The sequence below is a fragment of the Labrus mixtus genome, chromosome 16 (assembly GCF_963584025.1).
Source record: "Labrus mixtus chromosome 16, fLabMix1.1, whole genome shotgun sequence".
Lineage (NCBI taxonomy): Eukaryota > Metazoa > Chordata > Actinopteri > Labriformes > Labridae > Labrus > Labrus mixtus.
In genome coordinates this window covers 18,655,938-18,670,142 of record NC_083627.1, presented here as the reverse complement: position 1 = coordinate 18,670,142, position 14,205 = coordinate 18,655,938, and the positions used below count along the sequence as shown (strand labels likewise).

The 14,205-nt window shown below is 41.9% G+C and overlaps 1 protein-coding gene across 2 annotated transcripts in view; it reads right to left on the bottom strand.

The window, feature by feature from the left end:
• Positions 1 to 31: 31 nt before the first annotated feature.
• cdk6 (cyclin dependent kinase 6) overlaps positions 32 to 14,205 on the bottom strand; it is a 33,901-nt gene continuing 19,727 nt past the window's right edge. For both annotated transcript variants that reach the window (XM_061060545.1, XM_061060546.1), the window contains exons 5-8: positions 10,360 to 10,469; positions 3,883 to 3,933; positions 3,350 to 3,485; positions 32 to 3,221 (exon numbers count right to left, since the gene is read on the bottom strand). In XM_061060545.1, the coding sequence (XP_060916528.1) occupies positions 3,069 to 3,221; positions 3,350 to 3,485; positions 3,883 to 3,933; positions 10,360 to 10,469 (450 nt within the window). In that variant the 3' untranslated portion in view covers positions 32 to 3,068. The remainder of the gene's footprint in view (positions 3,222 to 3,349; positions 3,486 to 3,882; positions 3,934 to 10,359; positions 10,470 to 14,205) is intronic.

Below are 14,205 nucleotides of genomic sequence, written 5' to 3'. Positions count from 1 at the left end.
ATTAATTGGTTGAAATAAGTCCAAAACAATATTCTCAAAAAGCTGCTTTTTATTTAATTGGTGTAACACAATAATAGGACACCAATGCCAGCAACCATACATAAGTATGCCATGATTGTGTTTATTCTAGCGTTCATTTCCACATGCCTAATAACAAATGTGACACAGGAACATGTGTGTTATTTGATTTATATGATGAATTACGCAACATTGGTTTGAAAACAGTGAAGCTTCTTAAAGTTTAATATCTGACTTCAGTTTTATGTTTCAAGATTGAAATGTACTAAAAACCTGGTTAGCTCATGAAAAATGCGTACAGTGGTTTTTATCAAGTGTGATGAGATTAAAGCAGTCATTATTTAAATTGTAAACCTCTAGGCCTAAAGTATTTGGAGCTTTCATTGCATTGTATGCACCACTGATACCAGATATGAGTCATCAAATAGAAAATTCACACAGTGCTTAGTCAAGCAGACAATTATATATGATCTACATTGTGTTTGACATCTTGCAATCAAAAGTAGCTGACAAAAATAGTTCATACAGGCAGTTATCTTTAGACAGTAATGACTACAGTAACATATTGTTGATAAATAGGAATGACAGTAGACAGTGATCAATGATATGACCATGGGTGGAACAGTTTGAAAAGAAAACCTGAAAGAGTAGTGATGTGGTCAGTTAGTAGCCAAGAGATGTGCAAACTGTGCCCGAAAGTTTCGGACGTCCGTAAAAGAACCTGAGAAAGTCAGAGTGTGTGTCTTTGTGTTTGTGCTAGCAGCACTACCTGTTAAGAAAACATAAACCAGTGTTAAGATATGTTACTGTTCTGCAAGACTACTAGATACAAAAATACAACTCTGCATAACTTGCTCTTTCTGTGCTGGTTATAACTAAATACGACGAGACATGATTGTAAAATAAAGCATCAAAATTGTACACAAAAAAAATTGTGCATTACTGTAAAAATTCGTAGTCACTCTCAATCCGAAGCAAATTCAAATTCGACAAGCACTCACAGAGCTCACCCAAAGTTTCCAAAAGACAAAACACCTTTTGCCATACGACATTCCACTGACCTTCACTACTCTACATCTATCCATTTTGACGACATATCTATGGGCTGACGATGCAGGAATCAACAATTCTCTATCGTTACATCGTTTACTTTGCACTCTATACGGTACAGTACCAATGCCTATCCTTTATACATTCCTCACTTTGTCAAACTACTTTTCAAATATTCTAACATCATCTAGAGTCGGTGTTGGTGTAATATTTTCCCCAGCATCTTTAAAAAAAAAACAAAACAAAAAAAAAACAATCAAGTAACAACTTGATTACAACAAGCATATAAGACCTGTCAATAAAATTAAAATTAAATACCCAATATTGGCGACACTATCCTGTGCCAAATGTATTCATGTGGAATAGTGCTGGTGGGACTTTATCCACCTGTTGCAAACCTGTGCATTACCGTATCATTAGGATAGTAAATAATAATTGTATTTTAAATGATGGCTGACTAAAAGCAAGTAAAATAAAAAGGCAGAGCAAGTATCAGGAACGTCTCTATAAAAAGTTATTTCATCAATGTCTCAGCACTGATATCAGCCTGTTATAAAAAAAAAAAAGAGTGCAGAAACCATTAGAATCCCGCTACTGGTCTGCAGTTACTCAGGACATCCTCAAGGTGGCAGTAATAAAATACATGTAGAACTGGAATGATAAGTCATGACTTGGCAGTGAGTGGCTGGCTTGTGATGCCCAATAATGTTTCAGTAAGTAGGTGTATACATGAGCGTGCTTATGACAGTGGTGGTGCACACGCTAAATGCCGTGTACACATCTGTGCTGGTTCGGTGTGTCTGCTCACTGCACACAAACACACACAGTTAGCAACCGAGGCAGGCGAGGTCCATTGAGTTCACACAGGCTCCTGTATGGTCAGATCCCCCACCCCCAGCGAAGAAGGCTCTTGCAGGACTAAACACTGGTCACACGGCCTCCTGCCCGCTTCTAGAAGTCAATGTTTCTTTGCATTGTTTACAGTCATTAATCAACATTTAACAACCTAAAAGCAGCAAATATACTCTTATCAGTTCATGGGAGGATAGCTTTTGTGCATTTTCGAGGGCGGGTGGGGGGGGGGGGTGAGAGTTTGGTGTCATTGTTTTTGACTTTATCTTGACCGCCTTTTTTTTCGTTCCATGAGTTTTGTTCACTGACTTTAAAAAGTCTTTGCCCCCCCCTTGGTGCATTCCATGGTTTGTACAAACACAGAATCACAAAGCTTTTTTTTTTTTTTGACACTGATTACACAAAACAAATGTCTTCTAAAGTCAAAGGAAAAGCAATCAATACAAATGGATCTACTTAACAGCTTCAATATAACCCCTTCAAACTTTAATGTACTTCTCCGTAGTTCAACCAACCAGGAAAGCTTAAAAATATGTACACCCGCTACCACCAATGGAGGAAAAAAAAATAGGGATTTTCAGCTATGTGCACCTTTAACGGCAGGGATCAACACATTGCACTTTGGAAATTGGAATATATTCTTGACTATGAGCTTCTCAGACCTGGTCACAAATCTAGCTTCAGGCTGACTGCTGGAGGGAAAGAAACTGGTCAAATTTATGATGACATTTTGGTTGTTTGAACAACAAAAACAAGTAGGGTCAAAAGAGGGCTATCATGGCTAAACTAAGCTTCCTGAGCAACAACATAAAGCTGACTCGAAGCCTTGTCTTGGTGTTATCATCATGTTGTAGCAAGTTGGAGTCTTTGTAGCAGCATATTTGCAGAGAAGAATGAAGGAAAGCTGGACTATCATATATGCAAAGCCGCTGCTTGTAGCACTTTGTTGTCTATTCATTTCTAAACTTTCATTTTCACTTTGACGATAAAGAGTCACGTGTGGATCAGTGTCGAACAAGCTTTGAACAATGAAATAATGAAACATGAAAAACACCAAGGTGGGGGTGGGGGTGAGGGTGGGGGGTGTGGGGGGCTGTGAATGCTTCTTATAGACACTGCATGGGATGACTGAGGGTGAAGGAGGACTATCAGGCGCTCCTCTCCTCCATGGTGGGCTTGTTGCTGGGGATGGGCTGGGCCACGTACACACTTCTACTGAGGCTGTCCACGCTTTGAAAATAGGGGTGGCTCAGTGCTGCGAAGGCCGATATCCTCCTGGAAGGGTTAAAGGCGAGGAATTGCTACAAAGAAGAGAAAAGGAAAAGAAGACATAAAAGTATTAAATACAGAAGATGTAAATGCAGTGTTGTGATGAAAAAGAATGCACAGAAGAATTCATTTGTAGAGGCTCAAAAAAAAAAAAACCCACCATTAGGAGGGCGCGTCCCTGTTCATCCATGTCTGGCACCAAGTCCTCTATTGGCTTAGGGGGCCGGGGGGTGAAGGCACTCTGTGGTAGGGCCACTTCCTGGGGCCAGTCTTCTGCTGAAGGTACCCCGACGACACTGTGGGTGGATAACAAACCTTAGTGCTTTCACCAGCAGCAATGGCAAGTGTTCCCTGCTTCTCTGTTTAAAGTCTCTGCTAAAACTAGCTTAGCGGCAGAAACAGAGAGTCGAAGCGTTTCAAATCCCAAAATGTACTTGGACTGACTTTCCACTGATTTAATGAAAATCGATTACGCTCCAGCTCTGATTCAGTGTAAAACACTTTTCTAATATGCAGATGCTTTTCTATGAAAAAATATTAGGGATACACTGATGTTAAATCGACATAGGCCAACATCAGGCGCGTTGTCAGACATTAGCCCTTTGGCAAAGACAGTGTGTGTTATGCACTGATGTCAGGAGATGATTTTCATCCGTTTTTTGCAACAATTTCAAGCTGGCCAATAATACTTACTCAAATATCTTTCCCAGCTGATCAACATCAGAGTTTCCTCGAAAAAGCGGTCTGGGGAAGAAAAAAAATACACAAGTTTAATTGTACTGCATGAACATTTATGTTCACAAAACCCGGAAGATGTACAAGACAGTGAAAATGTATTCATTATTTTCTAATTAATATTGTTCATATCGGAACCCTGATGCTCACATGCCACACTGCAGGTGAACAGCATCGTATAGAAACATTTTGCTCGAGGCAAAGAGGAATGTGTGACTCTGATGTGAGTGGAGAAGCCACACACTTGCAGCTCCATCTCATGTCAGGATTGTGGAGCTGTGTTGGTAACACCGCTGATGAGGGGAGGTGGAGGGGAGGGGGTGGGGGGGGGGGGGATGAAAGGAGGGAGGAGAGCAGCAGCAGGCCTGCTGGTGGTTCCTGTGGCTTTGGGCCGTCTTTGGATGCCCGTGGGCGGCCATGCCTGCGCTGGCACCCGCACAAATTCCAGTAGTCATCATCGGCACAAGGCTGCCGGCTGCCGCACAGCACAGAAAAAGCCTTTTTATCCCTTATGTGTGTGTGTATGTCTTTTTTTTTTTTTTTTTCACTTGTGTGTAGGAAAGTAGGAGTGAGAGGCGTGTGAAAGAAAAAGTGTTTGGGAACCGGACCTTTTCTGCTGAAGTTCATCTGAAAGGAAACAAGGAGATGTTGCTGGAAAAAAAGGCTTTCTGCTAGCCCTAAAGACGCCGTGAGGTGATTTTTTTCTAAATGTTTTCCTTCCAAACTAACAATATGAAATGTCTTAAGGTAAAAGAAGTTCAAAGTGTTGAGTTAATAAACTATTTGAAGATGATCAGTCACCAGTAGATGTCAATGTTAGGCAGGATAATGTCACAGAGGTGTGCTTGTGTTTGCTCTGTTTCCAGGCCTAAACACAGTTTAAGTGCTGCCCTCTTAACTGAAGTCAGCAGACTGGCCGGCCACCATGTGCTCCCTGTGTTTTCCCACTTGCAGGAAGCTTTGCATAGCTCAACACCCACACTTTCCTATGGACTGAAAAATGGGAAATTAGTCACACAGGGGTATTTTTTCACAATTGTACTGCGGTAGCAAACTTTCTGTGACACACTCCAGTTCTGAAGTGAAATTAAGATAGAGTTTTTTTTGTTGTCGTGATTAATCACAACTGGTATCCAAAATCTCTGCGTCAAAGTTCTGACTTTGAAAGAGTATCACACCACTCGTGCAGGTCTTTCGGGGTGAAGCTCTGCGCTGAAGTTTTGAAAGCCATTTAAAGATCAGACCAAACCAGTTCTGACTGTTGCAAAAGAAGAAGAAGAAGAAAAAAAAAAAACACCTACAGCAAAGTCATCGTGCCAAAACAAGTAGGGCTGATAATTCCAAGAGGTCCATTTTTAAACCTGGAGTGGTTTGTTGGTTTGTTTGAGGGGGGAAAACCGGATTCACATAGAGCCGGCCACTGGCATGCACTCACAGTCAACAGTGGAGTACAAATGCTAATGTGCACACACTAAAAAAAAAAAAAAAAGTAAGGGTGTATAAATGTGCACACACGCATTAAAGAGATTGTTTCCTACTCTGAGATTTTCATGTGCACAAATATATGCACACACACAGGCGGGTGGTAGTGGGAAAGAAAAAGACAGGGTTGGGACAGGCAGCTGAGTCATGCTTCCCTTAGTGCCTACCCTGTCCCTCATTCCACTGAGACAACCTCTGGAATGTGTGTGTGCATGTTTGCACGTGAGAGCGTCAATCAGTCTGGTGGGAAAAAGAGAGGGGGGGGGGGGGTTGGGAGAGAGAGAGAGAGAGAGGGGAGAGAGGTAGAAGTGTGTGTTTTAGTGTGGCACCTTCACTTTGAACTGCAGAGACATGAGTGTGTGTCAAGTTTAGATCATCTAATTGTGCGGCATGCTTGTGTGTACTGGAGGATTTATCGATTGAGTTGCAAACTGTGAGAAAGTCAACACAGATGTAAGGCCTCTCACGGACCATTAACGAATCACGTTCGACTTTTTCGATTGGAGGAATGTCAACAAGCAGGCGCTCTCTCTTTCCCCATTCACTCGAACCGTGACTCACCCCGACACCATCCCAGTCATGCAGATGCAGACTTGCATGATATTTGCTCAAATTCCTTTGGTGACAAGTTCCCAACCATTCTGGCTACAGTAGATACTCATGTTTTTTTTTTTTTACAGTGCTGGTTTGATGATGAGAGTGGAGAGGGGAGAGGAAGGTGCTTGGGGGGGAATACCTTTGATGTTTAATGAGTCATAAGAAAAGGTGAGGTGAACTGGGGTTGTCCCTGACGTGGGGCAAAGAGATGAATCCTCCATGTGCAGATGACATTTTGCACTCATTCAGTTTAGATACCAGCTACTCTCAAAGTACTTAAACCACTAGCGGGCATGTCTGGATCGTTGTACCTGAGCTGTCAACGATTGTAATCTCCAATTCAACAGAACTGCAAACCAATAAGCAGTGTTTTCTCCTTGCCTCTTGTTCGGCACTTTCCCTCAATCACGCTTTCTCCTGCCTTCTTTCACCGCTTCTCCCAGGTGCCCTTTAATCTCTAACAGGTGGCCTTTTAAAAAGCCACCTTAATCACCTGCAGAGAGTAAGGGAGAGAGAGAGAGAGAGAGAGAGAGAGAGAGAGAGAGAGAAAGTGTGTGTATGTTCTGTTCATGGCCATCAAAGGGCTCTGCTTTGCCTTCCGCCTCAAGGCAAAGTTGGACAGGTGCCAGATTGTGAAAAGACACACACACACCAAAAGCTTTTTACAGCTTATTGTGTCAGGGTGAGAGAAGTATCTACACACACACACACACACACACACACACACACACACACACACACACACACACACACACACACACACACACACACACACACACACACACACACACACACACACACACACACACACACACACACACACACACACACACACACACACACACACACACACACACACACACACACACACACACACACACACACACACACACACACACACACACACACACACACACACACACACACACACACACACACACACACACACACACACACACACACACACACACACACACACACAGCTGAGTGCTATCAGACGAGGATTGTCAGCCTCACATTGTGCCTGCTCTTTTAAAGGAGCACTGTATGGAAAGGACCGGAGAATCACATAACAATAACATTGAAAGCATTTTAACTCAACAGTGAATTGTTGAACTTGTACGCTACGTTACCCATATGAGGTCTGTAATCATAACTGCAATATCTGAGCACAATTTGTTTTCCAGTTTGTAGGCTAATACAAATATGATCTAGAGTCTCACACCTGGCTTTTTAAGAGGTCGTGGCAAACAGTCACAATCTGTAAAGTGCCCAAATTTGTACGCCAAGTGAAACAACAAAGACACATTGCCATTAGAGTCAAAATGCCAATGAAAAGCAGCAAATCTACAAAATGTAGTTAAAATAAAGGCTATTTATGATCTGGAAACGTCTAACTTTAACCAACAATTCACCATTACAGTTGCCAACTTTTGGTTTACCGTACTTGCTAATCAATCAATTCTTGAAAGCAAGATTCAAAAAGTCAAATAAGTCTAAAAAGAGGTAAAGAGAAATGGTTGGAGAACTAAGAATGCTCAGTGAGAGGTCCTAGGATATCAACCCTCTGACACTGAAAGAAAAAAAAGATGGCCACCACTTCTTTACTACAGCTGACAGAGACACAACATGTAAAGCGTAATGTGTGGTAGAATGACAATTGTTTTCTGAACATCAGAGCTCAGCATGAACAACTGTAATGGGTTGTTACGTCTTCGTACATTCATAGTGATTCATCAACAGCATGATGTTGGTGTCCCGGCCAGTAAATTCACAGTGCCTTATGTACTACGCACAACATGTAGAGGAACAGCGGGAACTCCACATACACACTGTCTGACATGCACACACAGCGCTGCTCACCCCCACTGGCTCAGCTGATCCCGTCATGCCCCTGTAAGGCCTCGATTACTACCCCCAAAAAAGCAGCACAGAGGGGAGAAACAGGGACGCACAGGGATATTGCTCATTGAACGAGCAGCCTGAATCGGGCTAATGTCCTAAACCCTTCCTTGAACTGCAACTTTTAGTCAATTAATGTCTGATTGTGGACTGTTGGTCAGACAAAAGACGCAACATGAAGACATTCTGGCACAATCATTTCAGTAATTGCTTGATAGGATCGATCAGTTAATGAGATCACTTAATCGATACAGTAGCGTTAGATTAATCATGAAAGAAAATATACATTCTGTCCCACACTATCAAAACATAGTCATGTGTCACCATTATGTAGCAGTCTACTAAGTGCCGCTTGACCAGTTTCTGACATTGACTCGCGCTGTTTAAAAGGACAAAGTGAGGAAAGATTCAACAACACTGGATGGGTTACAGTGGAAGAGGCTCTTCACCCTGTGTCACCTCTGTGTCACCACAGCCTTTATATTCCCCCTGCGTCCCCCGTGCAGAGCACGGGTCGCGGTGTGCGGCTCTGCACGTTGGGGTTGGAGGACGGTTGGGGAAGGAAGCATAAATTACAGTCAGGGCAGCTCCTGCTGGCACTCTGCCTTACCTCAGAGAGACTGTTCTTATCTGCTCCAAAGCACACCACTACAGGCTGGCTCGACCCCAGTTCACTGATCATTACAAGACAGTTATACACATCATGGCACATAAATATCAATATGAGAGGCAGGCAGTTTAACCTCTTCTTTTTTTTTTTTTTGAGAGAAATGGTCCGTTATTAGCTTGGCTCTCCAGTGTGTGAAGTTCGTTAGACCACAAACTGACAAATGCCTCCAACAAGAAGCAGAATCTAGACTTGCATTTTGCAACCACAGCAGGCAGCCTGTCATTACTGTAATGGTTTGATAAGCTAACTGAAATGTGATTGCTCACAAAGCATCTGCCAGGTGTTGTGTGAGGAGAAGTTTAAGAAATGCCTAAATAACTGATTCTTCAAAGATGGCTGCTGAGAAATAAAAAAAAAAAACATAAAATGAAAAGAACCGTGTGCTACATCTCAAACTTGTTAAAACATATCAAACATAGATCAGGGACGTCTGATCCAACTACAGGTTTTGTATCAGTATTCAAAAAGTAGAAATACCTGGTAAATAAGAAGAATAAGCTTTTAGTGACACTTGCTAAATATATAGAGTACATTCTATCTAAAAATATGCCAAGTCACAAGGATACGAGCATGTGAATGTGTGTTTACAGTCAGTCTTACATCCCTATAGGTCCCTGATCGTTATCTGTTCTTGTAATAGTAAACGTGGTAAAGCCATCAGTAAAGGGGGAAGATTTTCATTGCATGACTTGTGAAAACTCCTATGATTGATCCACTGGTCTGAAAAGGGACAAAAAAAAAAAAAGTACATCTCAGAGTTAAAAACAAAGCTTCAACGGTAAAAACAGGCACAGATTTTCTCAAATCCCTTAAGCTTTTGACAAGTTGCTATGGTAACCAAAGGGAGTGAAATGAGCTTCAGGTTCAGTTTAGTTTACTTTTCTAACCTATTATTATTTAACCAATGGTCAGTTCAGTAGTAAACGTCATACTGAGCTGACACTAAATGACTTCACACGGGTAAGAATGAGCTAAAAGGGCACACCACAGTGCAGTAATATATCAATATAGCAACTAAGGCACCAGATTCCTTGTAGCAAAGACTTTATGCTGATGCAGGTCAGTGAGTGTGTGACTGTTTTCTTGTAAACATGCTACACCACAATAGTCAGTTGCTGAGGTGCAAAGTGAAGTGTAATTGTTCACAGCAGTGAACGAGGAGCGTAGTACAATGGATGAATGCGGGATTATGTCAATTCGTAAAATCATGATTTTGAGCCGCCCGGATCTGATCGCTGACCACATTTGCATGGTATTTAAGGACAGAAACAAACAGCTCCGGTGTTGTGTTCATGGACAGATGTTTAAATGAGGTAAGGTGAGGACTGTTTAAGAAAGGGTGTCATCTTACTGTACTGGAGAGAAAAAAGTGCCAACACAAAAATGGCAACAAGCATGAATAAGAAGCTGCTTACAGATTGCCTGTTTCTGCGACGGCATTGTGACAAAGTTCCTTGTCAGTGAGAATGTGGGTTTTGGTTCAAATCCCTTTTATGTCCGAGGCGTAGTTACCAGAATCAGAATCAGACATACTTTGTTTAACCTGAGCTTTGCACAAGCCCTTATATAAAAAAAAATCATGATGTAAGTAAAGTAAACACGAATGGAATACTTATGTGAAATGTGTTACTTATGTATATTCAGGATAAGAATACAATTCAACATATAGAGACAAGTGAGAATTTAAAAAAAAGGAGTTGTAAGCAATAAATCAAAAATCCCAATACATACTTAAACACTGCAGAACTTCCCAGCAAATTGTAGGTGAAAAGATAAGTTCTCACCTTCTCCTGAACATCTCAGCAAAGATGCAGCCGACGCTCCACAGGTCCACTGGTGTTGCATAACTGGACTGGAGCAGCACCTCGGGCGCTCTGTACCACAGTGTCACCACCTACAACAAACACACACAAAACGCAGTCCTTTAAGAGATAAAGTTTAAACAAAAAGACACGCATGGACAAATGATGGCCAATGTCGAACATGTAGTTAACCTGCAAGAACAACTGAACAGACATCACGATCAAAAATGGGAGGGCTCACCAAGACACTGACACACAGAGTAAAAAAAAAATCATGTAATGCATCAATAACGTTGCCTCCACCTGAGGTATAACAGCAGCCAATTTGTGCAACTTTACACAAGTTATGGTTTCAGAAAGTGTCCCTGTTAACTCTATCAGGAGCTCTGAGTGTGTGTGTATTCATAACCTGCAGGAAAGCAGCAGCATTGTTAACAGCTGCAGTAGTGAAAGCCTCCAGACAAAACTCAGTGACCCTTAGTAAGACGGTGGACTGGTTCCAGGTGCTTTCCTAAACTCCAGATATTTCCAACAGCTTTTGGCTGCAGTTCCCCCCACAGGCGCTGCAGAGTGCTTATCGGGTCCTCAGAGTCTGATGCAAATGTTAGTAAGCAAAAAGGAGAGTGCTGTAACTTAGATACCGGTATCTTTATTAACTGGTTTGGACTGTGCATGGGAGTACTTGGAAATGATACGCTGAGCTTTTAGATGTGGTTCACGTGACTCTACTGTCTGAAATATGAGAGCAATGAAGACGGGTGCACTCGAGTTGATTGTCCCCAGATTCTTGTTCTACCACTGCCATGACATTCACGAGTGTGGTTCATAAATATCTTAACAGGTTTTGAAGGAATTGCAGCCTAACACCTCACAATAACTCACAGTCCCCCGAGGATGAATTCAGTTTACTTTGTGGATCCTATAACTTTTTTTTGCAGTGCCATCAACAGGTCTAAATTTCCATTGTCTTATATTTTGCCTGAAGAATAAATGAGTGCTAAGTAGATGTTAAGAAAACTGAAATAATGCATCATGTATGAATTGTTTGCCAAACGTCTAGATGACAGTTTTGTGACTCTGCACACACGAGCATGTTAAACTTAGCATTTAGCTCAAATCACAGCTGCGTTTCAGTCTCACTCAGCCCTGGAAACTCACAAAGTGATCAAACTTTACCCCGAGCTGGAAGTTCTTAAGCAAAAGCAGTCAACAGAGACTGATAAGAGGAATAAAAAGTTCAGTCACATTTTTTCCTCTAAACTGAATGACACTATTAATAGAGCCCGGGGGCTGCTCTTTGCAGATGTGTGATACTTTCTCATCTCCTGCTTCCTGCTTTAGTGGAAATATAAAGGAAGTTGAGGCTAGTTGGCTGAGATGTGTCAGCTGAGCAACGTGACGAGAAATGAGACATGTACAGAGAATGAACAGGCTGACTGTTTAGGTCATTGACCATTTTTTAGAACAGAGAAACCTCAGAGAATTTCATGAATGGAAGTTGCACAGCTGCTGATATAGTCAGGCACCAAATGTCATTTCATTTTTAGAAAATTCAGGGCCGCATTTCTGTCATTTTCGTAGGACTTATTATTAAATATTAAGTTTAAACTATGCTGCAAGTGTTCAGTCACCAAACCGTCAAAAAGCATCATTTTTTTCACAAATGTGCATTGGTGACAAACGGCCCAATCAAAATCTTCCACAAGCTGCAGATTCATATTCATGACATTCCGTGACTTCATTGTACTGCAGAGTTTGCAGCTCAGGGCTTGTGAATACACACACACGCACACGGAGCCTTCTAGGAAGAACCACAGACCTAGAGCTCGGGGTACATCCGCCTCAAGTGTGATACATAGTTATTCGAAATACCTGCCCACAACGACAGATTAAGGCATCTATAATCACACATGCACGCACTCGCGGAAGAAAGATGATTTAAGGTTTATCACAAACTGAAATAGCTGCATGACTGTCTCTGAAATCTATCTACTGAAAAGTCGACTCTTGTGCTTTGTGTGCATCACAGCACAAGACTGTTCATTCTCTACTTGTTCTTTTTTTTGTCAATGAAATTTAAAAAGAAATCCAGAAACAACACGAGTCAGCCTTTCAGGACTTTTTTCACTTCCCTACTCTGTTTGTGTCACAAAATCCAGAGCCCGCATGTTCCTATTCATTTTCTTTCAGAACATGTCACGCATAAGTAGATACTTTCCTTTTTTTTTATAGGTTAAGTCATTTTTTGTTAAAAACCAATATGGTGACTGTTGGTATAATTTTAGACTTGTTAGGGACTTTTCAGCTTCAGATACATAAAGATTTATTTCATTCAGTAACTGGAACACAAGGATAACATCCCCCATGTTCATTAGAAGGAACTAAGGTGTCATTCTAGTGCAACAGCCTGGATCACTTATCTGTATTAGTTTGTGGAAAAGGTTATGACCTAAGAAGAAAAGAAAGTGTCAGAAATTGGCCAAATAGGTGACACTTTTTGTACGATAATGTATTTGAATTTAAATACCTACTTGTTAATGCCGTGATTTCCTTCACCCATCACCTCTGACCCATTATAACTTACAAAAAGTTCCAACAATTGAACCATCGTTTTTTGAAGACTACCAAGTTATTTTCTATTTTGCTTAATGTCCGTTAACTCCACAAATTAAAATATCTCAAATCTCAGATTTAAAGTTTCAGGGTGCTTACTTTCATTTCCTTAAAATCAGTCTGGTGTCAGCGCCACATTTAACTCAGCAGTCCAAACTCCTTTCTCCATCCTGCACTCCCACGTTTCACTCTATAAAATGCATCTCTCTCTCTCTCTCTCTATGTCCTTAAGCCAAGGAGTCTGTAAAACACACGTGTCTGCAATGCTGTAAAGTGTACGTACAACAGTTGCTGAGCCTGTAATATCCATGAACACATCTTGAACACACACACAGCTCTACACTCTCCATAAAATACTCAATTGTCTCAGTCAGCTCTGCTCTACTACATGTCTCGTACCTAACTCCTTCAGAAGAACATGCTCTAAGTCACACAACCTAATAACTGTTTTCATGGAGATGGTTATACCAACATGGACTGTTCTTCAAAGGGAAAAAGACATTCCCAAACTGCAATGTTGTCCTGTTGAGCTTTTTTCTGTCCTTTCCCTTCGTCTTCTTCTGACCACATTTGCATTCCTTCTTCCTTAGTCTTCCCTTTCTCACCCTTCTTATTCTCTGTTCTGCTTAACATATCCCTTCATTACACACTCCCGCTCTCTCTCTCTCTTCTGCACGGGCTGAATGGAAACAGAGATAAAGACACATTTGGAACAATCAGACACAGGGAAAGTAAGTCAGCCCTAAACTGTGCATTGCACTGTTCTCCCCCTAGGTCAGCTGCTTTGCATTTTCAATCTGTCTCTCTGCCTATCTCACACCCCTCTTCTCTTCCGCATGGTAACAGAAAAGCCAGAGGAGGTCAGATAAAGCAGATGGAGAAAAAAAAAAACAGAGTGTGTGTGAGGCTGACTCCAGATTAAAGGACAACATTCTAAGAATTCCTCTCCGCTGAGAGCATCCTCCCCCTCACCACCACCACCACTACCACCACTCTCCTCCTCCTACTCAATGCTGCTCTCTGCTCCCCGCTCCGCTTCAGGGAGGAAATGGCTTCCTCTGCCCCAGAGGATCTCCAGACCTCCTGGGCCAGACCTCCAAGATTGTCTGAACTTGCAACATCCGGACCTGTGCCACCAGCACGCTGTGCATGCACAGCGGAGGAGAATGACAATAGGGGAGCATGCATGTGAGCGCGGGGGCGTTTGGTTTGTGT